This window comes from Ammodytes marinus (genome assembly GCF_949987685.1).
Source record: "Ammodytes marinus genome assembly, chromosome: 4".
NCBI classification, from domain to species: Eukaryota; Metazoa; Chordata; class Actinopteri; order Uranoscopiformes; family Ammodytidae; genus Ammodytes; species Ammodytes marinus.
In genome coordinates this window covers 29,405,889-29,433,213 of record NC_137233.1, presented here as the reverse complement: position 1 = coordinate 29,433,213, position 27,325 = coordinate 29,405,889, and the positions used below count along the sequence as shown (strand labels likewise).

At 40.9% G+C, this 27,325-nt stretch overlaps 1 protein-coding gene across 1 annotated transcript; it reads right to left on the bottom strand.

Annotated features, from left to right (window-relative positions):
• Positions 1-9: 9 nt before the first annotated feature.
• On the bottom strand, positions 10-25,913 carry mapkapk2a (MAPK activated protein kinase 2a). The gene is made up of 10 exons (XM_080025516.1): positions 25,150-25,913; positions 10,478-10,617; positions 5,571-5,635; positions 5,263-5,342; positions 4,997-5,123; positions 4,810-4,885; positions 4,583-4,707; positions 3,672-3,757; positions 3,476-3,556; positions 10-1,874 (listed from the first exon to the last, which is right to left on the bottom strand). The coding sequence occupies exons 1-10, from the start codon at positions 25,387-25,389 to the stop codon at positions 1,743-1,745; spliced, it is 1,152 nt and encodes a 383-aa protein (XP_079881642.1). The 5' UTR covers positions 25,390-25,913; the 3' UTR covers positions 10-1,742.
• Positions 25,914-27,325: the final 1,412 nt, after the last annotated feature.

Below are 27,325 nucleotides of genomic sequence, written 5' to 3'. Positions count from 1 at the left end.
TTTGTTTCATGTGTTTTTTAATCCAAAGCTGAAGCAGACAAAGTACAGCAGGTGGAGCTCAACAGACTCACTGACAAGAACAAAAGACAGACACATCTGTGCTCCCACTACAAAAAAAGGGTGCTGGAGAGGAAGAAAAGAAAATATAAAACAGAAGGAACAGAGTCACAAACATTCAAGGAACATGGTTGCAGTTAGAAGTTTGTAGCTGCGATGTGACAGGTATTGTGGATGTGATTTTTACAAAGTGAAGTGGACCAAAATAAAACCACCATTTCCCCATGATCCCAAGTGAAATGGGAAGCGTCCTGTTAACAGAACGAAACCAACCATCACACCCTGTCTGATTGTGATGTAAGCTTGTTGGTGGTATGTCAGAATTTGCTCTGGGACCAGGGAGCAGCTCTTAAGTACTTTTTACTTGCTATCACTCCTCCAAGGAGGTGTGGAAGAGAAGTGTTGGAGAGTACTGGCAACAGAGTAGTCCCACTGACCCTCCTGACTGATAAACTGGTGCAACCAACAGTGACGCTACGTGATCTAGTCAGAAAGACCTCCAGAGCCTGGCCGGTCATGTCTGAACCATGTATTCCCCCAGAGGGTGCTACTGCTTACATGAAAAAACACACACACACACGCTCCTTATTGTCGCTCGACAACTCTCCAACAAATTTGCTAACAGAAATAAAGACTAATGGCAAGGTCCTAGCAGTAAACTAAGATCTGACAAAGACATCTGCATAGCATTACCCTGAAAATATAGTCTGGCAATGTTATAAATTCTGAAGCATAACATTGGTAAATGCCTGAACCAAATAGTAGGTAGGGATTAGGTAGGGAGCCTTTTGCTGCTTCAGCAACACTCTGTAAGGCATATGCTAATATATTCATAAAATCCATGAAAAAATACAGTATCAGTTGGCTCCTACTCTCCTATGAGCTACGTGCAAGAGTAAGGTGGAGCCACTTTGTTATTAAACGTGGCATCCTTCTCTGCGCTAAAACTACGTACCTGAAAAAACAAGCGTAGATTCAAAAAGGTAGGAGAGAGGGGCCAAGAGTGAGGTGCTCTGTCAGAATGGCACATGGCCCTTGTGTGCGTGCATAGGCCCGTTTGACATTCACTAAAAGACACACCAAGCCTGACATACACAAGACCCAGAAATGAGCGACGATTTCCAGCTAATTCCAACAGTCAGGGACAGAGTCCATACATTCCTCTTGTCAGTTCAAAAATACATTTGCTTACGTTGCATGTATGTAAAAAGAAACCTTCCCATGCTTGTATTTTTGGGATTTAGCCATTTGATTTTTTAACATTCACAGGTTTGGGCTAGAGCTAGCACAGGGCTTATGGGTGAACTAACTACTACTAATGCTAAGGCTTCGTGTTCTATTCCAACATTCAAGCCCCACTGGGTACACAACCTGATAATTGGGAAAGGAGAGGAGGGAGATCTCACAGATTCCCTCTCCTGTCCTTTTCTAGAATTCATAATCTCTTCACTGGTGTAAAAACACAGATAAACATCCTCCCTGCTCGAGCAGAGTGGTGGGTTTGTTAAAATGGTAGAAAATCAAAACAACACTCCTACAAAACATTAGAATTTGACATGAAAAAATAAAACGCTGATAAAATCCATGCAATGCGACTCACGTGTCGACAAATTATTGCTTCCTTTTTACAACCTGTGTTTGAATGTGCATGCATGCGTGCGTGCGTCTCAGTGCACGGCAGACTATTAGTCCGCCATGGTGTTATTGGCTTTCTTCCTCCGTTTCGTTAGCAGTGGATTGCTTGAGTCCTCAATGGTCTTGATCTTGATCTGCTCGTAGTCGACCCTCATTGTTGCCAAGGCACTGGTCATTTCCTCCTAAAACAATGACAACCAAGCAGGGTCAGTGGTGTTTTTCTATAGACATAATTACACTGCCTTGCTCATCAATCTAGGGCACAAGTTGCCAGATCACAACGCCCGCCAAATGGGAAGCTTTTCACTTGCTATCTAAATTTTTCTGATATCACAAGCTGGATTCCTTTATCAATCAGACATCCAGAAATTGAGAACATAATAACTGGTTGGTGGCAACTCTTTCCATGTGCAAATAAAGTCATTTTACAGTAGGGATGCCGAGGTGTGGAAAGAGGTTCCCACCAGGGAATAACACCAGTATTACCTCTTACACCGACCGGACAAAAAGAAAATGACGGTGGTCAAGGTATGTTAAAGGTGTGTGCCTCAACATCATGTGACCTTAGATACATAAGCCCCTTTTACACAGAGATTGCGGCATAATGACGGAACGACAGTACGCCAATATGCCGGCTCTGCTTGGTTCTGTGTTATTTACACAGAACCAAGCAGAGCCGGCATTCTGGCGCATCAGTGTGCCAATTTATACAGCGTTACACATTCCGGAATGAAAGAGGGGGCCTGAAAGCAGCGTTAGGTGTGATGTGTATATTTAGCGCTGCACCGGTCAGCTGCATGTAAACAAGACTGGCCGGTGTGTTGAGAGCAGAAGTGGCAGTGCTTGCAGTCTTTTACTGTCCCTGTGATGTGCAGGTTGATCTCGCCCTCCGCGCACGCACGCACGCACGCACGCACGCACGCGCACGCACGCACGCACGCACGCACGCACGCACACACACACACACACACACACACACACACACACACACACACACACACACACACACACACACACACACACACACACACACACACACACACACACACACACACACACACACACACACACACACACACACACACACACACACACACACACACACACACACACACACACACACACACACACAGTGTGTGAAGTCACGTTACTGTAGACTGAAATAATGTGTGGAGATAAACTCAGGCTGCTGGATAATAGGAATAGCGGCGGCGATCGGGACACATCCTAGCTTAGCTTAGCCTAGTTTGGCCACTACATTGAATACATTCCCCCGGGCAGAAATACACAAACTCTGAAAAATAAAGCGTGGTGATTTGGATTGAGCAGCGGACCTTATAATCAGACAGGTTAACCGCCGTTCCTTTTCTTTGGTGATTTTTACGGGACATCGTGCTGCCGTGATTCATGTTAAACATTTACATTACTCCTTATGTGATATTGCTAAACTATCTATGGTCCTTCAACTGCTTACATGGTCGCATGTTTAGAACGTAGGCTATGGAACGTCACACTGTTCCGCATCAACAAGCAGCCACATTTATACAGAGAGGCGGAACAGATTGTGTCCGCAATTTTACTACCCCCGAGGTAGTAAAATTCCCAGAACAATCTGTTGCGCCTTTCTTCCCCCGTTCTGCAACGGTAGCATTTATACATCAGGGCCAACGGCCGAAATGCGGGCATTTTCCCGGCTTTCACTGGCTGTGTAAAAGGGGCTATTGACTAACTCGGCAACGTTACTGTACAGGCCAACTGATACAAAGAGAACCAGATGTCTTACCTTGACGTCTTCCCACACGTCCTTTTCTTCATTTAGCACCCGGCTGGTGTGGAGCGGGGTCTGGGGAACCTCCATTGATTGCTTAAGGAAGACACAAAGACGCACATTAAAATCTTTACTTCACCAAAGGATGTCAAAGCAAATTCGAGTTGAAAGGTTGGTCTTAAAGGGAGTTAGAAAAACGTAACGTGCTTACATTAATCCATGGGTGATTCATGAACTCTGTGATGGTCATCCTTTGGGTCGGCTCAGTTTTCAGGAGGGTCCTAATCAGATGTTTAGCTGTGAACATAATTGGGCTTTTCGTTAAAAACTAAAAAGAATTCAGCTATTCAAGTGTGACACCGAAATTCAAAACCACTGAGAAAGAAACAACACAAACTCGACTTCCCATATTCTAACAGAGGTAATGTAAATGCAACATATAAAAGTTTGGGAGATTTCAGAGGCCAGACTGCAACACAGTGTTAATACCCAGGCAATGTACTGCATCATCTAAAACTGAATTTGGAAATACTACACTGATGAAGGAGATAGCACACAGAGACAGTAAAGACGCACTGGAGTGTGTTACAGTAAGTAGAACCCATGGTATCCATCTGTTAGCGGAAGATATTGTTCAGGTAAAAGCCAAATCTTTACCACATTCGCTTTTTTTCCTCTCTTTCTTTTCCTTTCAAATCGTCTATATCACTCAGTGAATAAGCCATCACTTTCAAATTGTAGTGAAAGTGACCGACGGCAGCAAATGTGAGGTGAGACACCTGCATCAGTTTCATTTCCTTCATCAGAGCTCAAACCAAAAAGCCAGCGTGTTCTTCAGACATTAAACATCTCACCTAGCTTGTGCAAGAGCTTGTGGAACAATATCGTAATGAAATGTTTTTTTCAGACCAAGGAGAGTTGTTTTCAGAAGTGCTCCTCTGCTTGTCGATCCAATAAATTCCTCTTGAGTTCTCACATTACTTTGAATTGAGTGATACATTTCTTTAGAAATCCTTTACATCATTTGGTTTTCGAGCAGTTTTAGGAAGAAGGCTGAGTCTCGACAGTTTGCCACATAACCGGAATACATGAGTATTATCACAGTTTACGCAGTTGGCTCACCTTCCTCTGATACATCAGACCATTCAGGGTTGGGAAACTCATATTGGCCCATCCTTATCCTCTTCTTCATCCCAGGAGAGATGGCTAGACCATGGTTAGAATAAAACGGAGGATAGCCACACAACCTGTTAAAAGGTGAAGAATAGAAAAGAAAAAAAACAAACAAAGTTAGTTGCATCACCTCATAAATAGTATAGTAGGTGACAAGAGAAGAAAAAAGGACTTACAGGATATACATAATGACTCCCAACGACCACATGTCACATGACTTGTCATATTTCTCCGGGCCCAGGACCTCTGGAGCTGCAGGTTAGAATAAAAAGGAAGAGAAATGTGTTATGAGCCATTTCTAACTGTTAAGCCAAAAGTGCAGTGAATATGAAGAGTACAATACATACAGAAACAGATCCTTACCAACATAGTAGGGTGTGTAGCAAGGAGTAGCTAAAGAGTTGTGTGTAGTGGTCTCTTTGGCAAAGCCAAAATCTGTGAGTTTGAGCAGGGCATTGGGCCTCTTAGTGGAATACAGTAAATTCTCTGGCTGCAGTGAGGATTCGGGAAGCCAGCGGGAAGAAAAAAGAACAGTATGCTGTTAGTTACTAGCATGGAAATAATCTCTTGTTAATCTCATCAATAGCAAGGACATTTCATAATGTGATACTACAAGGCTTCACACATACCTTGACGTCTCGGTGTGCAATGTTGATGGCATGCAAAAACTGGATGGCTTCTCCGATGCTCTTCATGATGTCAGATGCCTCTAAAGTAAAGACACAAACAGCTATTTTAACAGAGAGTACAAGTGAATTGGGTGTTGCATTGAAGAGCAGGCATACTGGCTAGGAGCAGCAAATGTAAAAAAAATATCACTAGCGGTAATTTTTGCTACATAAGCGGCTGTAGTTTTGTGGATCTGACCTCTTATCTGAAACATTGTAATACTACTGTTATGTAAGGCATTGATGTCATTGTAACATAAACTTGTTACCTCTCTCTGTGAAGGCCTGGTCTCCCCTGTCCTGGATTCGACTAAAGAGCTCACCACCATCCATACTGAGAACAAAAAAAGGGAAAGGAAGTTCTCTTAGTACATTTCTTTCTTACATTTCTGAAATATGCCTAAGAGCACCTGCATCGACATGTCACATGAATGTACATGGAGGCGCCATCATGTGAGGTTGCTCTACAAAGACCTGGTCAGCCAGACACAGTCATGGTGGTGTGTGGTTGACATCAGCAGCATTACTACTAAGCAGTGACCTAAAATTAGCAGAGAATGGTTCTAGATAGAAAGAAAAAAAAAAAAAAAAAAAAAAAAAAAAAAAAAAAAGGTATGAAACTAGCACGATCACATTTTAAAGCAAAATAAAGTACAAAGCCAAAAGCACTGCATGTCATGATGTGGGAATAAGCCACCCCTGCCAGTTGCTTTAAACCAAAGAGAATGCAGGCTTTATTTCCCTTCCTACTGGTTTCCTAATCTGTGGTCGACCCACGCAGGCAATTACTGACCACCTGAATTAATAGTTCACACCTCAAGTTCAGCACACTAACATTACATCATGACTACTAGCGTTTAAGGAATAATTTAATATTCTTGACTTTTTAGCCTGTTGCCTCACTCTCGGGTTCTGTGCGTGCATTTTTTTAAGCAGAAATTGAAGCGTTAGCCTGCCTCTGCTGCCTCCTCATAAAAAGATAAACTTTACAACATCACTTGACGGCCCTGTGTGCTTGTTGTGGCTTGTGACACGTAATGGTGGCTATATTATTTGCACTTTATGGAATTTTTAAATGAAATACTTAAAACTGCATATCTATACTATTATACTGGATTTATTACTCACAATTTCCTGATCCACTTAAAAGACTTGTGAAATTGTAAACCTGAACAGGTATTTACAAAGGTAGTACAGAAATGTCCACGGCTTATATAATTACATAAAAGGTTATTGGTCCAAGCAAGCACTGTCAAAAAGAAAGAAAACTAGCCTGTTAACCTGAATTCTATTGTGCATGAGAAAATCCTACTCAACATACTTGATAAGTTTCATTTAATCTTTTTGCTCATTATGACTCATTATGACTTTTTGCTCATTATGTGAGTTTCAGGTATATTCATCCATGCCAATTTGAGCGTGTGTGTATGTGTGTAAGTGAGACAAAATGTGCATGACAGCACAGACCGTATCTTCAGGCATGCATGAGTTAACGGGAGGTTAGGACATGCAGACCAAAAGGCGCGGTGCTACCCACAACAGACTTCAAACCTCTCACGATCAAACATTCACGTGTTGCCTTCTGAGAAGCAGGCAGCAGGCATTCTGATGTGAGAAACCTTAAGAAGTGAGGCAAGGCAATCCCTCAATTCTGTCGACATTTCTCACACCGTACTGCTTCTTAATGCGGTCAGAGGCAGAGATAAACTTGAGGTCTCTTGACCACACCCTCTCCGTTTAGGTTTTGTGTGAATTCTCGGAGGAATTGATACTTAATGATTATGACGAGAATGAGAACTAAGAGTGCAGATCTTACACCATCTCAGCAGTAGCACTGAACAGCCTTCTTTCACATGCCGTGTGGAGTTGTCGCGACAGTAGAGAGGATGAGATGTACTGGGTGGAGAAACCATAACCGCTTTGAAGAAAATTATACAAAAGGTGTTTATGAATTTATTAAAACCCAATTGTTCAGCAGTTTTTTTTTATTCAATCTACGAATGATCTATGATCTGAAAGTGCAAGACTGTCACTTTCAGTAACGTATGCACCCAAGTTATTCTATATGTAAGAGGCATTGCCATGGTTACCTTATATATGATGTGTTAACTGAGGTATAAAAGGGAGTCACAATTCTGGGGAAGGCGTGTTGTCAAAATCACTTTGTCAAAATCAGTGAATAACTCCTCACGATCCACTACCCGTCTGTATTATATGCACTGTAATCTGGTGTTAATATACAGTATAGGCTCAGTAAACTGGTATGTAAACAAAGGGTGCCCACTGTAGCTAGCAACATAACCATTTACAAAGCCTATGTTGTGTATAAACAGTGGATTATTTTTCAGAGCACAAGCAGTACGGATAGGTAGCAGATCGTGAGGAGATATTCACTCATTTTGACAAGCATTCTCCAGAGTTGCTTACTCCACCTTTATTAACAAGCTATATAGATAATGTCTTTTGCTTTAGGACCAGGTCATAAAGTCATCGTTAGTCAGATATGCACTGCAGTTTACTGCATCTGGATTTGAAAGGAATTTTTCTATATAGGTGGAGTCAGCGATTCTGGAGAATGCTTGTTGTCAAAATTACTATTTCAAAATCAGTGAATATCTCCTCACTGTCTGCTACCCCTCCATACTGTGTATGCACTACAAAAAATTATCCAGTGTTAATACCCAGGCAATGTCAACGGCATGTTGCTAGCTACAGTGGGACCCCTTTGTTTACGTACCAGTTTACAGAGCCTAAGCTTTGAACTAACACCAGATTGATTTTTAGGGCGCACACAGTACGGACACGTAGCAGATCCTGAGGAGATATTCAATGATTGTGACAAAAAGTGCTTTGGATAACACGCTTTCTCCAGAATTGCTGACTCTACCTTTAAAGTCCATCTCCTCTCATGGTAACTGAAGAGTCACATTGCTATCCTCCCTAAAGAGTAGAGTTTGGGGGCGCTCCGGTGGCGTAGTGGATAGAGCGCGTACCATATTGGCTCCGGCCTTCATTGCAGTGGTCGCGGGTTCGAGTCCGACCCGTGGACCTTTACTGCAGGTCATCCCCCCTCTCTCTCTGTCTCCCCATTTCAACTCTGTACTGTCAAATAAAGCTTGAAAATGCCAAAAAATATCTTAAAAAAAAGTAAGAGTAAAGAGTAGAGTTTGTGATGACGGAGAACGCAGTGTATAAGAATTGGCGAATCGAAAGTTCTCACAGTATAATGTTACACAAATTACAACCGCATAGTTTCAAAAATAGAGTTGAGTCAACACCACACTGACCGCTCTGGGAATGTCAACCGAAACTGAATGACTAATTATTGAAGAATATTGCTAATGGAAGTCCACCACCCCATAGCTAAGGTCTTATTGGAAACTGGGTTGAAAGCAACAAAATACCATTTTGCACGTTGTCCAAACAAGCTTCATTATCCTAGTACAGTTCAGTTCATCAAACATTCAATGCCCTTTCATCCTCAAGGATTTAGCTTAATTACCTAGTGTTTTGATATAATGACATGGTGACCCATTACAACATTGGAGAACACTTTAACAGCAGAATATAGGTCTGACTGGATTTCAGCAGTGTCAAAAGGAAAGCAGACTAGGGGGCTCATGGTTAGAGCGTCTCCATAGAGGCTCAGGCCTCGCAGCAGACCCAGATCTAATCCAACCCTTGGTTGGTTCTCTGCATGTCCTTCCCTCTTTGCCCCATTTCAACTCTTTCTCTCCAAAAACTGTCTACTAAAGCAGAAAAACGCCAAAAAAAAGAGATAAAAGAAAAGCAATCTTGGTTATCTACTCTTCAAGAGAAACGTTTTAGGTTTTATCAGAAGAACTACTTTTTGTTTTTTGACACTTCATGCTGAGCTTGTTTTCTCAAAGGAAGTTACTCATCAGCAGCAGTTCTTTGCGCCTGTGAACGTAGTGCAGAGATAGTGGACCTGTCTTCCGACACAATGTAACCACAGACCCCAATGAGTGCACGTGCAACAAGTTTAGTGGGTTTAAGTGCTGAGACATGGAAATAGGAAGGCGAGGAGGCTATACTTAGCTCATTTAGAAGAAATTGGTCAATTTCTACTTCATTCAGAACAGATTTACAATAACTAACCTGGTTGAAAATGTTCCTAGAACAATTCAGAAAGAAAGATCAAGAATGTTTATTGTCATATGCACAATAATTACAGCAGCAGTCATTGGCAATCAGTCCCAGACTCCTCTCAACAATGCAATATACAGTAGAAGAACTGTTTGCTAGAGTAATGATGATGATGTCAGGATGGAATGTTTGTTTACGTTTAATGTTTATAAGTTAGCTTCTTTTGTTTCTAAAGCCTGGATGAAACGTCAGGATGGTTTATATCGTTAATGTTAGTATTGTTTAGCATCTATTTTTGGTCTGTCTGTGTTTTATAATGGTGTCTTGTAAGCCCTTGTGGGCTGGGCATGCTAATGCATGACACAATAATAAAATATTCAAATCAAAATCAAGAAGAAGAAAATGTGTAGTAGAAGCCTACAAGTGAAGAGAGCGACCTGGCCCTGAAAGGTGGACTCCACTCTGTCACTGTACTGTCTAGCAGTGTTAAAAGCTATCCGGAGCGCATACCTGGACTTGCTATACTCCTCCAAATCCCCTGAGTTGTAGGTGGAGGTCTGTGCCTTAAGTTTGGCTTGTACTTCTCCGTTAACCCAGATGCTCATCACTTCCCCCTTGCTCAGGGTAATCAAGGCGTTCTTGTACTTGCCTTCCCAAACCTTGGAAATACTTTATACAAGGAAATTCAACCTTTACCCAGAGTATTTGATTTAATGAACAAAACAATACTGTACTGGTTATGGGATCATTGAAATCCAAATAACGTCTGTAATATACGCCAACAATTAAGTTAATTTATGGAGAACAAAAGCTTAATCCACAAGCCTTTGTTTCGATAAATTAATGTCAATTTAATTAATCTCTTTCAAAACCAGAGTCCAACCGCTAAAGTCCAGTGTGCCTGCAGAGTGAAGCCGATAGCTTGCTAGCTGGGCTGATTCAAAAACCAACAATTTGGCAGTAAAGTCTCTGACAGGAGCAAAATGAGCTTCATTCATTTATATTCATTGTATCCATCACATCAAAAGGAAAGGTATTTACGTAAGTGTGTCACAAACTGCACACTCACCACTCCATGACAATGAGCAGGCACTTCCTGCCCTGGTAGAGGTTCTCATAGACATCAATGATGCGCACAATGTTGGAACAAGGCGATGCCCTCCAGTGGAGGTCCACTTCTCTGCGGGCTTTGGCACAATCCTGCAGCATCTAGACAGAAGGACAGAGACAGGGAAGGTAAGGCTGATTAAGAACAAACATAAACGTAAGGGTCCAATTATAAAACATAATACGTTAAGTAAGTTACCATCACTGTTAAATTGTTAATTTCCTTCATATAATAATTAATGGCCAAAGTGAAAGACCCCTGGTGATCATCCGTTTCATTGTGTGGCCTAAAATGATGTGTCATACTAGGTGACATGAAACCAATTGCAGACTTGCAGACCTTCTCATTCATAACAGTAGCAAACATGGAAGACAGAGGTGCAATGCTGCCGCCAGCTGGCATAATGTTGAAAAGGAGTTCTCCCAATCCAGTCCCGTGTGAATGTAGCACCCTCTTGGTGTGTGACTAGGTCAATGCACCATTAAAAAAAAGCACATGTAATCATGTTATTAATTCATTGCCGTTACATTATTAATCCCTGACAGCAACATGTAGTCATACTGAAAGGTCAGTTACAGTTAAAATTGTTTTATTAAAACACTTCACATTCAGTATGCTACTCAAAGACACTCAGGACCCATGGCCTTAGGGTACCTGCCATGAAGTGTTATGTTGTTGTGGAACTCATTGTTATTATGTTCATAGACATGGTAGAAAGCTAGGAAATAAGAAAAATATTGGTCATCTGAGAAAATTAATTCACAGAGTTATTGTCGCTGTTTATTTTCAAAATACATAGAAGTTGGTTTGTTGTGCTAAATAGGAGGTACAATAACTAAATACCAAATTCTAAAGCAATAGTTTCATGTTAAATATACTACCCATTAATGAAGAAATCCCACGCCAAAACGAGCGGTTTATGTGTAAGGGAGGGATAAATAACAACGTTTTAACAGGATCTGCGGTGCCTTCACCATATCAATATAAACAGTCAAAGTCACACATCATTTATAGAGATGTACATAACAGAACCTGGATATCCAATAATACTCATGCTGCCTCAGTTGTAACACAGCATATTGTCATGAAATGGGCTCAGGAAACCAGCTGACCCGTTTTCAGAAGAATAAAATCATTTATTTGCCAAATAAAAGGAATACACCTCTGAAATGATCTCAAAAGAGAAAATATCGTCAAGTCCACCAAAATATAGACGTATTGATTTCACAGCTACACCGTTGAAAACAGTATTGTAATGGGGAATGTATTTATTTTTTGTGACTACTATCTTCATTGTTTTTGGTATTATTTACTTGGCCAGCAGAGAGCAGATTCCTTCCACATTTAATAGTTTCACTTTCCCTCAGAAATTGAGGAGTTGTAGATTTGAACATCTTACAAGTAATACTGCTGTTCGAAGTATAGGTTCTGAAGAAGTGACAGTTTAAGGTTAAATAAGTGCTAGTGTTTGTTTACAGATTTTATTATAAAATAGAAAATACAACAAGTAAAATTCAAAAATAATCCTGTCAGTCAATGGAAGGAATTCAGCTCTGTAGCTTTGACAATGAGCCAGCGTGTGTTCATCTTGGTGGTGTATTACATTCCAGCCCTGCCCACGGTCACCACACAACAGTTGACTTCGTTACAGTGGGCAATGAATGCTGGGCGATACAGACTGCTGTCTGGCTGGCCCAACAAGGCTGTCAGTGTGTTTACATGCACACAAGAAACTAGGTTACTCTGTTAAACTAGGTTACATTGTAAATCAGATGTCAGGTTTGCATACACTGTAGTAACCTGGTTACTGTAACACCGCTTTCAGATTTTATTTTTGATTCTGTGTGCGTATCGTGCAGTGAGAGGGTCTCAATGTTCATGGTCAAATGTTCAGGGGTGGAAAATAAGTTATTTATACTTCCTATGCTTTTTGTGTTATTGTAAATTGTATTTGGATGAAGTAATTAGAATAGAATGATGTATTTCTGTTGAAGTAATCACCTTTCCTTTCATTCCGTCGCTCTGCTGGAAGACTTTTTCCAAATATTCATGTGCAGTTGTACATTGGAAAATCCAATTAGAAACCTGCAGAGAAATCAGCCTGTATACTAGTAATCTAACTGAGGATAACTGTTTAATAATCTCCTTCCTTCAAAATGACATTTTGAAAAGGTCTGGTGAGTACAGTAGGCAGACCGTAACTTGGGTTTACATGTCCATGCATTGAATGTTCTGGCCTAGTGCTGAACAATCAGATTTAAAATCAAAATTGCAATTTGAAACAATGCGATTAGCAAATCGCAAAGACTGCGATTTAGGATCTACATCTGCAACGGGTCGGACCCTAGCGTCTGAAAGGCCTCTTGACAGCAGTGTGGAGTTCAGACACATGTCAAATCCAACCAAGTATATTTGATACACTTTTTTACATTTGATAAAAGGCCTACTAAAGGCTCAATTCATTTTCTTTGCGTCACTCTAGCATACAAGCTTCTTCAATGCTTCATCACTTTGACTACATTTAGTCTTCAGAGTTCACTGCAGGCAGTTCTATGCAGTTTAGTTAACACTCTTGCTGTGATGAAGAATGTTTAAATATTGCTTTGGTATTCTGACAACATAGATTGTTAGACTGAAATGAGAGAGATATAGATACCGACTTTGCTCTTTAAATGTGACCTTACTTGCTTCTTTCTTTGCAAGATATTGGAAAGGCAAGGCCGATAACCGATTCATATTTTCATACTTCTGATCCGAGTGATAAAATGTTGTTTTACTTCATTGTTTTGTAATTAATTAAGGTTTGTATTTATGTACTGGCATGTTACAAAATAGATTCATTGTTCCATTTAGAAGTAAGGGTTTTTTTGTTTAGGACTGACCAATAAAAAGTGAGTCTTTTTAGCCAGGCGGAGTTGGTAGAAGTGTTCTACTCTCTGCTTCATCTCAACAGCGAACACACTGCACAGTTCAAGCACCCTTTGGGACAGAACAAACAAGGGTGGGACTAACTGTGTGCGTCACAGCATAGAGGAAAAAAAAACACCCATAGAAGGAACACATGAACATGTGGACACAAACACAGCCAGTACAGGACTGAATTGCCCCCGTGATCCCGCGACACATTGACGCTTCTCTATATAGCGAAATAACTGCCAATTGTGTGTACATTTTTAAATGATTCTGAAAATGAAAGAAGTGAGCCACACAATCCGTTACAATGTGGTAATCCATTTATAGACAGACACTATTGTTTTACTACTCCTGGGTGGTATATCTACTGATTTCTATACCAGAAAGTCAACCACCAATTTTGTTAAAAAAAAACTAAAGCACTATTGACACTACTATGATATCTCCAGCCTCGTCTTATCTGATGTACAACTTGTCTGAACTGTGCATCCCTGCAACAGGGTTTTGCTTGGAAACTGCTTTTACTGTATCGATATTTGTGTTAGGTCTGTTTCACAACATATATTAAACCCTTAATTGTCACTTTTATATAACATACATTTAATCTGAGAAACACACAAACACGTGTAACTTGTTGTAATAGAACATGAATTCAATAATCACGAGTCAGGACCTTCGCATAGTTTTGTTTTTTTAGTTCTGAATTGACCACAAATCAACACACGCATATCAATAATAAAAAGGGATCGGATTCAAAATGGCTCATAGCATGTGGTCTTTCCACCAACTGCAACACTGTCTATTAAAATGTAGTTAACTTTAGGATTAACTTAGTTGCACACTTTGTTTTGAGAGTCTTTTTTCTGCCATTGCTCTGATGTCCAAAGAATATTTAAAAGATAAATGTATGTGCATGCATACTGAAAACACACGCTGTACACACACACGCTGTACACACATTTTTTTTTTTGATTTTCCTCCACAATTAAAGACTTCTTTGTCTTTTTAACAAATGCACAATCGTATATAGGCAGACAAGAACACACCCCCACCACCTCTGCTTGTGCTTGTGCTTATGTGACTGTGTAGCCCCCACCATCAGCTGTCAGCCCTTTGAGGGTAAACAGTGGAACTTGTGGGGAAGGAGGGAGACAAGGGGGCAGATGGGCACACAATACACTTTCTCTAGCCAACACAAAAGCCCAGGGCAGGGCAGGGCAGTGGGAGGTGGGATGGGGGGGTAAGCTGTAGGGGCACCCAGTCTCCACCTGCCACTCATGGGCCAAGGAAAAGTCCAGGCATGATGAAATGAAAAGAAGAAAAACAGACAATCACACACACTGAGGGGGACAGGCCAGTGAAACTCTGTGGAAGACAGAGAGATTAAAGGGGTGACAGGTTAAGTTTGGCTCAATCTGAAAAGCCTCTTAACCTGACAATACATGGTTAAAAACCAAGGTAGCAGAAGGTGTATCTGTGTCTGTGTGTCAATATGTCATGATCTGATTAAGGATATCTGCTATCGGCCTCACAAAGCCACTGCATTGCTGAGTTTGTGTGTGTATGAAATGCATAAACAACTGTGTTTTAAGGTTTGTGAAAAATATTCTAAATGGCTACCGTCTGCACGCTTCAAAAAAAGATCATATCAATGTCATAATAAAGCTCTGTTCATGTCAGTCACATCCAAGCTCTCCAGACAGATACGTAGATGGCTAGTTTGTAGGTGTCTTAGCCAGCAGGTGACTTTGTCCTAGCCTGGCTCCGCCCGCCCGCCTACTTCCGGACAAATTTTATTTTCCCTTCAGTAGTCAGTCTGGGTGTACAGCCCATTTCCCAGTTTTGCCGGAGATTCGACAGCCGGTCCAATCAGCGAACAGAACGAGTGGCTGAGAACGATGACGTCGAAGTCGCGCTCCAGTTTCAGTTGCGGCCAGAAGCCGGCTCATGACACACGTGACGACCAAACGTTATGCGATTGGTTGGCTAATCCAGAGTGGCACTGGGCAGATCCAATAGTTTTAAACTTTAACAGACACCCGCCTCCATGAGTGAACGTTTGCCAATTACAGCACTGCCAGACCTTCTGTACAAATGAAATGAAGTACGATGGTCTGGTAGCACCAGGCTAACTTTGTCCTACTTCAAGACACAAATTTATAAAAAGAAAAAACAAGTGACGGTCGAGGGGAAGGAAGCGAGAGTACGACACAGAAAAAGCTGTCACTTCCTGACACTTGCTGAAAGATCTGCATGGAAACAAAAGATGGAGTCTTTAAATAGGAACAGCAGGGTTGGTGAGAGATAAGATATTGATGCATTGTTGCTTAAGAAGTGTATTAAAGGGGGGGGCGCCTTTAGCTCAGTTGGTAAGGCGTCCCCCTCCCGGGCCGGGCCCAGCGGCAGACCCGGGTTCGATTCCCACCCGCGGTCGTTCTCTGCATGTCACTCCCCTCTCTGCCCCATTTCACCTGTCTCTCTGCACTATCAAATAAAGCATAAAAATGCCCAAAAAATATCTTTAAAAAAAAAAGTGTATTAAAGGTAAAGACTAAACGGTATTTGGAGTAGCATTAGCATCTCTATGTCCCTATGAGCTGGCTTCATCAACTCCACTATTCTGACCCCACTGCGCTTGATGCCAACAGATAATACAAACTGTGTGTGCGTGTGTGAGTGTGTACAGAGACAAATAATACAAAAATCTAAAATAGGGGAAGCACAATACAGGCCAGCTGCCAGGCAAACTGAAAACTTAATTAAGTTACTGGACCCAGCCCAGACATAAACCCTCCTAAGGGCAGTGTCACTTTCTTTTTTCCAAAAAGTTAAACTATTCCTTTTAAGTTTGAAGTTCATACTCATTGTCTTTTCCACCATGTTGGAAGCTAAAGACATCACTTTTAAAACAGCCAACTAAATCACTCAGGTGATCAACACAAAACTAATAAGTGACGGTTGTGATAACCACTTTGTTTATTAAAATTTTTATTAAATAAATAAATAATAAAATATCAGATTTAGCGTGTTATGAGATCTGAAAAGTTTGGGCTAGCTTGCTTCTCTACTGAACAACTAGAACATACAGTAAGGCTTCAAATTATATTTGTGCAGCATTTTGGCTAATATTATAAAAAAGCAACAGAGCATATTACATGAATGAACTCTGGAAGAGGGAAGACCATTTAGTTCCCTTTACCCTAAACACCATTCAGCACTATTCAACCGTATGCTTCCTTATTAGGAACTGGTCATGAGACCTAAGCAGAGAAAATATACACACAAAGAATCCTCGGTGGAAACTGAGTCCTGCATATATACAATTATGAATTTATGTCTCGGCCGTGGCCATTAATGAAGTGTTCAGAACCATTCATAAATAAGTCCTGCTACAGTTTAAATTACTCAAAGTATCACATATGAAGTTGGCTAGCTAGTTCTGGGTTGATCTATCAAAACCACAATACCACATCCTTCCAAATACACTACACCCAACAGAAAGGGAGGCAACAGAGACAGACATGGTCAAGGAGGTGGGGGTGAATGGCTAGTGCACCCGATCACAGAAGATATACATTGCAATCCAGTGCATCATATTTTGATCAAAAGAGATAACAACACCAAGATAACTGTTTACCACAGGAGCTTATACTTCAGCTAATCTGTTTGTCACAAATGTCACACAAATATTTACAAAATTATCAGAAGGAGACATTTGATCTAATGGCATTAAGTGATCTGGCAAAGTGTTTTCATAACAAAGTCAAAATTCAGACTTAAACACCGCAGGCTGTAATACAGAATCCTTTTCTGATCACTGCGCTAGTGCCACTCCAGCATGTACCAGCCATTTACACAGCAACCACTGTGACTGGACAAAGTGAAACAATAGAGAAAGACAACAATAACATGTCACATAAGTCAATAAGCAGGCTTGTTTATCTTAGCCCCTCTATCTGTATGGTTGTAACCTGGCTATATTTAGAAAAGCACATTCCCTGGAGGTAAGACACATTACTCCAGAACAGACAACAGTGTAACACCTAGCCAATCAATTTGGCTTATGTGAGGACATTTGCCGATAGCAATCAGAGTAGGACTCTTAAAAGCACTTATGCACAATCCATGCTATATCCAATATGCGGCTCAGTTTGGCCAATGTGCAGCTGATTTGTAAAATCAAATGTTGTTGTGTTTGATTAGAAAATAATGATATACGGGGTTTATGAGTCCTTCTCAACACAAGATCAGTGGAAGGGAACTTGCTAATCTATAGTAGATATAGAGAACATGTTGTCACCGTAAACACTTCTTGTGGAAGTGTAACAATAAATAATACTGTATACTAGGGGTGTGAACGTTTACAAAAATGCCTAACCGTGTACACGACAAATTTTTTTTCGTGTACACGGTTAACCGTTACGTCATTGTCCTCGTGCGCCCGCCGTCTTGTAGGCGCGCGCGCACACACACACACACACACACATACGCGTTCGTTCGCCTGTAAACACACAATTGACAGGAACTACGCTCGTTTACACACCTCTTATAATAGGTCCATGGTACACACACACACACACGTTCGCCGTCATAATCGCGCTTCATTCATTTCCTGATTAATATAGCCTATCGCTTTCTACATGTCCACGTTAAATGCATGTTGAACAGGTGTTATAAAGTTCGGGCTACTTACGAGCGTAGTTCACGTCAACCGAGTAACTTTAATATTTAGGTTATCTTTCATCTCTCTTCCGTGGCTGTGAGTCGAGCCCCAGCACGGCGACTCCCCGTGTGTGTGTGCGCCGATACACACACTCACTCACACACACTCGCCGAGAGAGAGACAGATTCTCGGCAGACTAGCTTTTATCCTCCCCAATTAGTTTATTAGTGATGTAAAATCAATAAACGCGTGTCTCCAGAACATATTTAAAAACTTTGAAATTAAAAAAAAAAAAAAAAAAAAAACGGTTTTCGTTTATTGATTTTTCCTAAACGGTTATGATTTACTAAACGGTTACACGTGTACACGTGTACACGTGCACACCCCTACTGTATACTGCTTTGCGTCGGGCCGAACAGGCCCCTTAACTGTGGTATAATGAGCTCATTCCACAGCCTGTCGTGATGTATTGCTTAAATATAATAAATAAATAAGTGTATAGGGAGAGTCACCGATGACACAACAAGTCACAAAGACCAAATTGCTAAGTCAAATACAAAGACCACGAAAATGATTTTGCTCTTGTTCAAAGGGGAAATCGTGGCATAGTGAAAAAATTAGAAGGTTCTCTTCCAGCAATTAACAAAAGACATCTTAGAGATTTCACTCATCAAGTCAAAAGAGGAAGAGAATTACCCAAAGGGTTCCTCTTCCTTCCTCTCTCTCACTATCCCTTCCTTTCTCTCGCCATCTCATGATTGAAGCATGGGTCCGGCTTTTCCTGTGTAACCTTCAGACATAAAGACAGTGAGAATGCTAGATTCAGAATGATTTATGCTGTGCAGTGGGTTTATGTCACTAGAAAGAAACTTCTCTAAAGCAAAGTCTGGATTCTTCTCTTCAGCAGTATTCCAAACCCCATAAACAAGAACAAAAAACCCTCTATTAGAAATGGCCAATGGTTCCAGTTCCCCTTTTCTCCGCCCCCCCCCCCCTCTCCTCTTGGCAGGTGTATTTACTTCACCACAGTGACTTCCACATCTCTCCGAATTTCAGGAAGCGCCACTTCAACAACTCAAATACAGTGGCCAAAATATTCAGCTTAACGACGCACATTTCACTGAGTTCCTTTCCACATGACGCAGAACCAGGATCAAGGAGTGATTGGTGAGCCCGTACTCTCAAACTAAGAAAATATTTTTGTTTGTTGGCCATCTTTGCACCATGTTATGTAGGCTAACATCACTGCAACCTCTTCTATTTAACAGAATGATATACAGTAAACTGGCTAATGTCAGATTATGTAGAAGCCACATAGCAATATACAGAGGTCAAACTAAAATGTGATGAAAACTGAAAACACACTGTTCATACAATTTAGTCATACAGTACAGGATCCAACCAGACACTGTATTTAGAAATAACTCATTAAATAAAGCCCATTGGCCATGCTTGATGAGACAAGAGAAACACACAACATGTTATGTGTTGAATAATTACATATGAACCGGTCCTGAACTAAATGGCCCAATGTAACTACCTGCCTTAGCCCATGACATGTGCGGATCGACAATAGCATAATAGCATTAAAAATCAGGGACTCATTTCAGTCTTCGTTAATTGATACAGAACCACTGCATTGGCAGAGTGGGGGGTCCTGAGACACACACACACACACACACACACCTTAGCTTTTCTGAAATGCAACGTCATCCAGCAACACAGTGTGCTGCATTCAAGAGCAGATATAGGGTAAAATACATTGAAACATGAATGGCAGTATTCTACCGTTTACCACAAAAACAGAGACAAAGAAGATTGCCCCCAATATCCAATAATGATGTTCCAAGTTGTAAAACCATGCAGTGTGTTGGAATCTCATATACCTTCAATCTATGTATATATTCATTCATTTCTTACCTGTATGCTGTAGCAACAGGGCCAAACAAACACATCTTTTATTTTTTGGTAGATGGAGTTATTTCTGGTCAGAATGTGGCCTTAACCACAATAACCGGCCCACTAGGGTGCTTACAAAAATGTAGTCGCTGGAAGATGATACCTGCAAATACCTCATACAGTGTGCACGTGGCAGGACACTATAAAAGGCAGACTAATCAACAGAGAAGGGCACATTGCTTCGTCTTACATAAAAAGCCACAAAGTCAAAAGATATTGATTCTCTGCGACAGTTGACAAGCATTAAGCGTTCCAAGGGAGCAAGAGATTCATTTTTAGGACTTACAAGAACTTCTGATGACCAAGAATATTATCACGAGCTGATTTTTGTTACCGAGTTAAAGTTGAAGATACCAGACTGATAATTGTGATATAAACTAATCTTGATACAATTATGTTCTTACTGCCCTGGTGCTTGTCGAGGTTCTACTAATAGCACTATTTGCAACTATATATTCTTACTTTCTTCATGCTCTAACATGTGATAATGTTTCAAATGATCAAACAGGTTTGTGGTGTTGGCCGTCTGAGCTAGCACGAGTTTGGCACAGTGTGCAGTGCACTGTTTTTTGTCAGATGCTACAAAGCGACTGTGGCTCAGTTGGTAGAGCGGGTTGGCTGATGATCAAAAGGTTGGAGGTTCGATCCCCGCCCTGCCACCTGTGTCATATGCCTCATTTCCACCGAGTAGAGCGGGTCGGATCGGAGCGGTTCGGTCCGGGTAGTTTGGCTTTTCATTTGCCAAAAGTTGGGTAGGGTTTAAGCGCACCTAACCGCTCTGAGCTGCTCCAAATCTCAGTACTCCTCCGTAGGGGTACTAGCCGCCTGAAAGGGTGCCGAAAATGCGGAGCTACACACTGCCGTCATTTGATTGACCGAAAGAATCATTTCCGCCATGTGTAGTCACCTCGGCAAGAGTCTTGTGTTTTGGCGAAAATATGAGCACAGCACTGTTTATTGTGTGGTGTTTTTCCTCGTCAATAAATTAATCAGTTGGTTACACTGTGTCCCACTGCGTAGCTGCCGCAGCCAGCACTGTTCGCTCACTGTCTCTATGAGTTGCACCGAGCCGTCTCTGTGTGTTTACGCCATAGCCTAGATAGTAGTAAATACACAATCACAACAACACAGGGGGAATGAATAAAAAAGCGGCTGGTTTGACCGAGCAAAAACGAGAGACCGCTTGACCACAGTTAGTCGAAAGAATCATTTCCGCCGTGTGTAGTCACCTCGGCTAGAGTGAAGAGAGTCAGTGTGTTTTGGCGAAAATGTGAGCGCGGCACTGTTTATTGTGTGGTGTTTTTCCTCGTCATTAAATGAATCAGTTGGCTACACTGTGTCCCACTGCTACGATGTCACGAAGCTGCCGCAGCCAACGCTGTACGCTCACTGTCTCTATCAGTTGCACCGAGCCGTCTCTGTGCTCTCAACAACACGGGGGGAATAAATAAAGAAGCGGCTGGTTTGACCATGCAAAAACAAGAGACCGCTGGCTTGACCACAGTTGTTCCACAGCCCGATAGTTTGACCCACATTCTGGCGGCGGCTATCGCAGTCCAGCCTAAACCCCGCCCCACCAGTAAGGGTAGGGTCATAAACCCCGCCCAACCAGTAAGGGTAGGGTCGGCGGTGGAAACAACACCGAGATTCTTAAAAGCGAGCTGTCCCGCTCTGAGCCGCTCCGACCCGACCCGCTCTACTCGGTGGAAACGAGGCAATAGTTGTTGTGTCCTTGGGCAAGACACTTAACCCACCTTGCCTTGTGTGAATGTTGATAGTTAGCCTGCTATCGGTGTACGAATGTGTGTGTGAATGGTAACGTGGGAAAGGAAAACAGGTCTCCCTTGCAAAAGAGTCTTCGGTCTCAATGGGATATACCTGTATAAATAAAGGTTAAAAAAAAAAAAAAGCCTACAGTATGATTATATAAATATATAATTATATTTCAGTGACAGTATTACCTAATGTTCATTTAACCAGCTACGTTAGTAATAATAATTACTAATACAATAAAAATAATATTTTCAAGTTTGACATTTTTAAAGTTGGTGCATAACAGCAGCCTTGCTGACTGTCTCCACCAATAACAGCCCAGGGTTAAGCCCTGAATAGATGCTAGAGATTAAATATTAGTGTTAGCCAGCAAGCTCATGGACACTGGGATTGATTTTTATTCATGTGTTAATGGTATACTTAAATGTAACCAGCAGAAACACATGCTTTGTCCTGCTTCTAGCTGGTCATGGGCACTGAGTTTTCGTCCATCATCGTTTCTCATTTCGGGTATTTCTATTCAACCCAATCTAGAAGCATGTTGGCAAAGCATACCGATTCCTGCAACATAATTGGCTTTTCATCTTCTTCTATTTAAATAGCTAGTGGCAGGTAGAGTTTAAGGTGTATTAGAACAGACCCACCCCTCATCGTTATATCATCCAGCCCTCCTTTTAAAATGTAGAGGTCTCCTCAATTATCTGCAACGGTGTGTCTCCAACAAGCACACATTATTCAGCTGCACTGTTAGCACAAAACTTGGTTCAAGAGACAGATGAGTTTTACAAGGATATGTCACCTTGGGCCGGGCTGCAGTTTCCTGGTCCTTGTGTCTATTGCAAACCTAATGAATACAACAGATGCAGCTGACTCAGCTGACAGCAGTGAAGGAAACAACAAGGACATTTAAGTGAAGACCTCCATCTATATGGCTACAGTTTGTCTTACAACGGCATTAGCAGTGTAAGTAAAACTAGCATGCAACAAACTTTTAAGAGCTGTAGGGGTAAATTGGGGGTTGAACATCATTTAGTGGTCATATAATCAGGTGTGTATTCATACTACATATGCTATTATCTGACAGACGGGCAGCTTTAAGATGCACATCTGTCCAGATGTTTAAACAATGGAATATTAACATCATATTCTGTTATGTTCAGTTATGTTATCAAAATAGTGCACAGTTTATAAATGCAGCAAAAGACAGAAGTGCGAAAGCATTTCAAAATCTCAGAGAACTAATCAAAAAAGTCTGCAGTAGGGATGCACCGAAAATATTCGGCCGAAAATGGCAACAAAAAAAGGCAGAAGTGAAAAGGCCGGCTTTCTGGATATAGGTTATATCTCCTGGAATTTTGAAAACTAAAATTTTAAATTGTAGTTTTGTAATTTTTTTTTTTCATTGAAAGCAAGACAAGAAAATAATAAAATCCACATTTAGACTAATTAATGCAATGGCGAAAAACAAATCAAAAAACTGCAACAACAAAAAAGAAGATTCTGTATTCGGCTTTTCGGCCAAGTGTTTAATTATTTTCAATTTCAGAAAATCATTTTTTATCTCAGTGCATGATCCATACTATTCTGTCCTTGCATTGTAGAAATAATATAAAAAAATATTATTGTCTACATTTATTTCTGGTTCATACTTCATTTGATGCACAACAATACTATCATGGCCCTAAAAATCCAGGGATGGCAAGATGCCAAAAAGGCATGAATGTCTTGACAGTTTATGTATAGCTTCAAGCAAAACTGCCTCATGAAAAAATTAGAGAAATGCAGAAGAAGTTAATAGTGTGTAACAAAATTCAAGGAAAAGAAGTCGTCTTGTAAGAAGACACTCGACAAGGTACAACAATGTAATCATTTTAACAGGACGTTTATGTTAAAAACTATTTGTACATTGGTCACCAATATACAAAAACCCAAAACCGGTTTGAGAAAGAATTTGTGCATTTTAGTTTTACACATACAAGTAGAGAAAAGCTCTGACCCAGTTATTTGAAATGAATTTCAGTTTTGAACCACCACGCAGGAAGTTCCCATACAGCGATTAACTTGGGGAAGATTCTGTGCATTACTTATTTTGACACAGACGACCCCCTTTAGAAAAGATAAAGAAATAACAGATTAGGCCCACAGTAATTATTGTTTCCCTGGGTCATGTTCCGCTCACCTATGTGTGGACAGCTGTTGTGTGACGTTTGCCCTTGATCAATTATTGACCGATACAGAACATCTTTGATCTCTGCAGGTTGTTGCCAATAGTGCAGAGTCCCTTTACAGCCTGTACTAAACTGTTTCTAATTTGCAAAAAAATATAGGCGTCGGTGAGGAGTTTAGTTTAAAGACAGAGCCAAATCAGAGGGTAGATACTACCAAACAATATTTGGTTAACACAGTTTGATCCTAACACAAACATTGGTGGACTTGGACGACACGCACAACAATTGCATAATGCGGAAAAAGGCTTAAGCAGATTGAGAAACTGACAACATTGCAAAGCCTGTACAGGAACTTGCTCTGAAATGAACCGTTTATGATAGGCTGTGGCACCTGTGAAAAGGGGCAGCACATCAGAGCTGAGATAAAGGATGGTGTAAACACTTTGTTATTATCAAGTTTGCCTCAAACTGAAAAATCCCCTCATCCAAACACAAGGTTGTTATTTTGGTAGAGTGATCAGGGACAGCAATAAATAAAGAACTCAGGTGGGTAGACCATCACTATCACGGCCTTCACCAGACCATACATAACAAAATAAACGATACCTGCAAATTGTTGTCCGTCATTCAATTACCAAGTCAACATGTCAAATAGCAAAAATTGACAATAACATTTTCAAAGAGCTGTAGGTGATGTCTTTGTGTCCTTCAGTGCAAAAAAACCAACACAAAATGTAAAATGTATTCAATGTCCTATCATAGAAGACTTCAACTGCTAACAGTCACAGGGAAGTAACTAGAAAACAGTGACCTATTGGGCTTTTTGCTTAAAAAATAATTTAAACTAATGATCAGTTATTAATCTATCTTTAAACCAACAAGTCTGTAAAGCTTCTCATTTTATTTAGTCTAAATTATAGTTGTGGTGTGGCACTTAAAACAAGTGTTATGGCTGTTTGAGATGGTTTTGACAGACACATCGCCACTGAAAGAGGAGACAGCTCCACAAACCAACAGCTTGACACACAACTTCCAGGAGAATTGCTCCTGTTCAATAACAAGTTTGAGGCTAGCCAGATTTCCTGGCTGTGCCTTTTTCCTGCATAGATTTAACCTGCTTGCCTTCTGACCATTTAATTCACGAACATATGACCTACCTTCAGCGCATACTTGTCTCCAGTCTTCTTCTGGAAGATTTCAAGGACCTTGCCATTTATACCCAGCCCCAGCACCTGGCTGGTTACCTTGTAGTCGTCGGTAATGGCGTTCTTCCTGATCTGTAAATTGGGTCTGGCGTTAAAGGGGAGGAACTGGCCCGTAGGGTTCTGCTGCCCGCCCGGGTTCTGCTGCGCCGCCGGGTTGGGAAACAGTGGCTGGTTCGGTGCGTTGGACAGCATGCTCTCGGTGTGAGCTGAGAGACGAACAACCGCCCCCTCTCAAAAATACTTTACTGCCTTATTTCCCTCCTAGCAGCACAACCCGAGGCTTCTTCCTGGGTTGGACGGCCTGTGACGAACTGTTTGCCGTGTAGCAGGCCAGGCCCGAGAAACAGCCCGCGGTAGTTCTGACGTTCAGGTTAACAAAGTCACTCTCGGTTAGCCGTCAAAATGCTAAATTAGCTAGCTGTTAGCATGCTAGCTTAAGCTTATTCTTGACCTGTGTTTCTCGGCTAACAACTCAGCTACCGGTTAGCTTATCCATCACCGGTGGGGTCCGCCGTCCACCAGTTCCTGAAAGAAAGACTACTTCAGGACCTTCTTCTAAAACGTCCCATAAATCAGCTACGGGACAAGGTTTTTTAAAACTGGTAACTTAAAAAAAAACTCGAATAAAGTTTTTGAAAAGCTCAATAACACTTAACGAAAGATATACAACAGTAGAGAAAAACTCCGAGAGAAGTAGCACGCCAAACACACTTCACTTTCCGACGGACAGACAGCTAGGAGGAGCAGGTCTTACCACTGACGTCATGGTCGGGTTTTTCTTAAAGGAGCCGCAACACACAACACTAACCCTTATACAAGACGGAATGTGAAGCACCGAGGACACTCAAAACAGAGGGGCATAGTAGGTCTAGAAATGACGCAAGACAAAATGTCGTGGTCTGATTACAGTCCAAAGTTTAAAAAAAGGTTTTCATTAGTTGGTATTTAAATGTAGGCTACTCAATATGTAAGCCCAGATAACACTAAATTAAATTAACCACACGTTTCACGGAAGTTAGTTAGCAGATTAACCCTCTGCTGAAGACACACCCCTCATCAGTCTTGTAAATCAAACAGAGGGTACAAAAATAGACCCGTAGGCTAATCTCTGATCAATGTCCCGTGTGTTTCTTCAAGGTGAGAGAGTTTATATTTAATCAGCTTTTCCTGATTAAAATAATTCACCAATTTATGCCTGACTTTGATTGTTTTTAATTGCTCAGTTTTTCTTCAGCTGCTGACAGCCCAGAAAGGTAGGCTTACAGGCTATATCTTCCCCAAAGCATGCTAAAATCTTTAGAAGTGTTCATCCACTATTTAGCCAAATTTGCACACTGAGGCCAGAGTCATTTTCAGTAGCCTATTTTATAATTAGCGGTCCAGCAGGTCAACACTACTATAAAGTCCACATGCCCCTGCACTCCCATCTCAGACACCAGAATGAAACTCTCTCGCTATCTCTCCCTCTTGACCCTCTCTCTCTTATTGTTCCTTAATTGTATTACATTTCATTTGTCTGCCTTATTTTCTGAAACTGTTATTCCCCAGCACACAGTTGTCTGGCAGTGTTTAATTATGGGCGATACAAAAATACAATACAATTCTGGTGTTGAAACGTTGAACTCCTTTTATTTGTTGTCCTACCAAAGCTGATGTTTAAACTAATCAGTGTCCATACATTTTAAATTGTATAATGTGAACTTTACCTATTTTGGACAATGACCCTTAACCCTTATGCCCAATTACAACAAAGTTACACTGGGTCCATTAGGCCAAGTACATTTTGTGTATTTTGACATTTAAACTGCATTAAAATGATGAAAATGTTTCTTAATTTTTTTCATGAAGGGGTTGTTATTCAATTTATGTTGTGATTTAATAAGTCACAATTAAAAATGAATCCTTTAGATGCCATTTTTGATCATATAGCACCAACCACTTTTTTGAAAAATACACTAAAATTCAATATTCAAATATTTTTTTAACTTTGATTATTATTAGTATCACCGGCTCATCCATCTGAATAATAGGTGAGAAAATGTAATCTGGGGCATTAATACTTTTTGTTTAATGTCAGATTGAATAAAAAAAGTTAGATTTCTTGACTTGTAACGAAACCTTTTGGCAA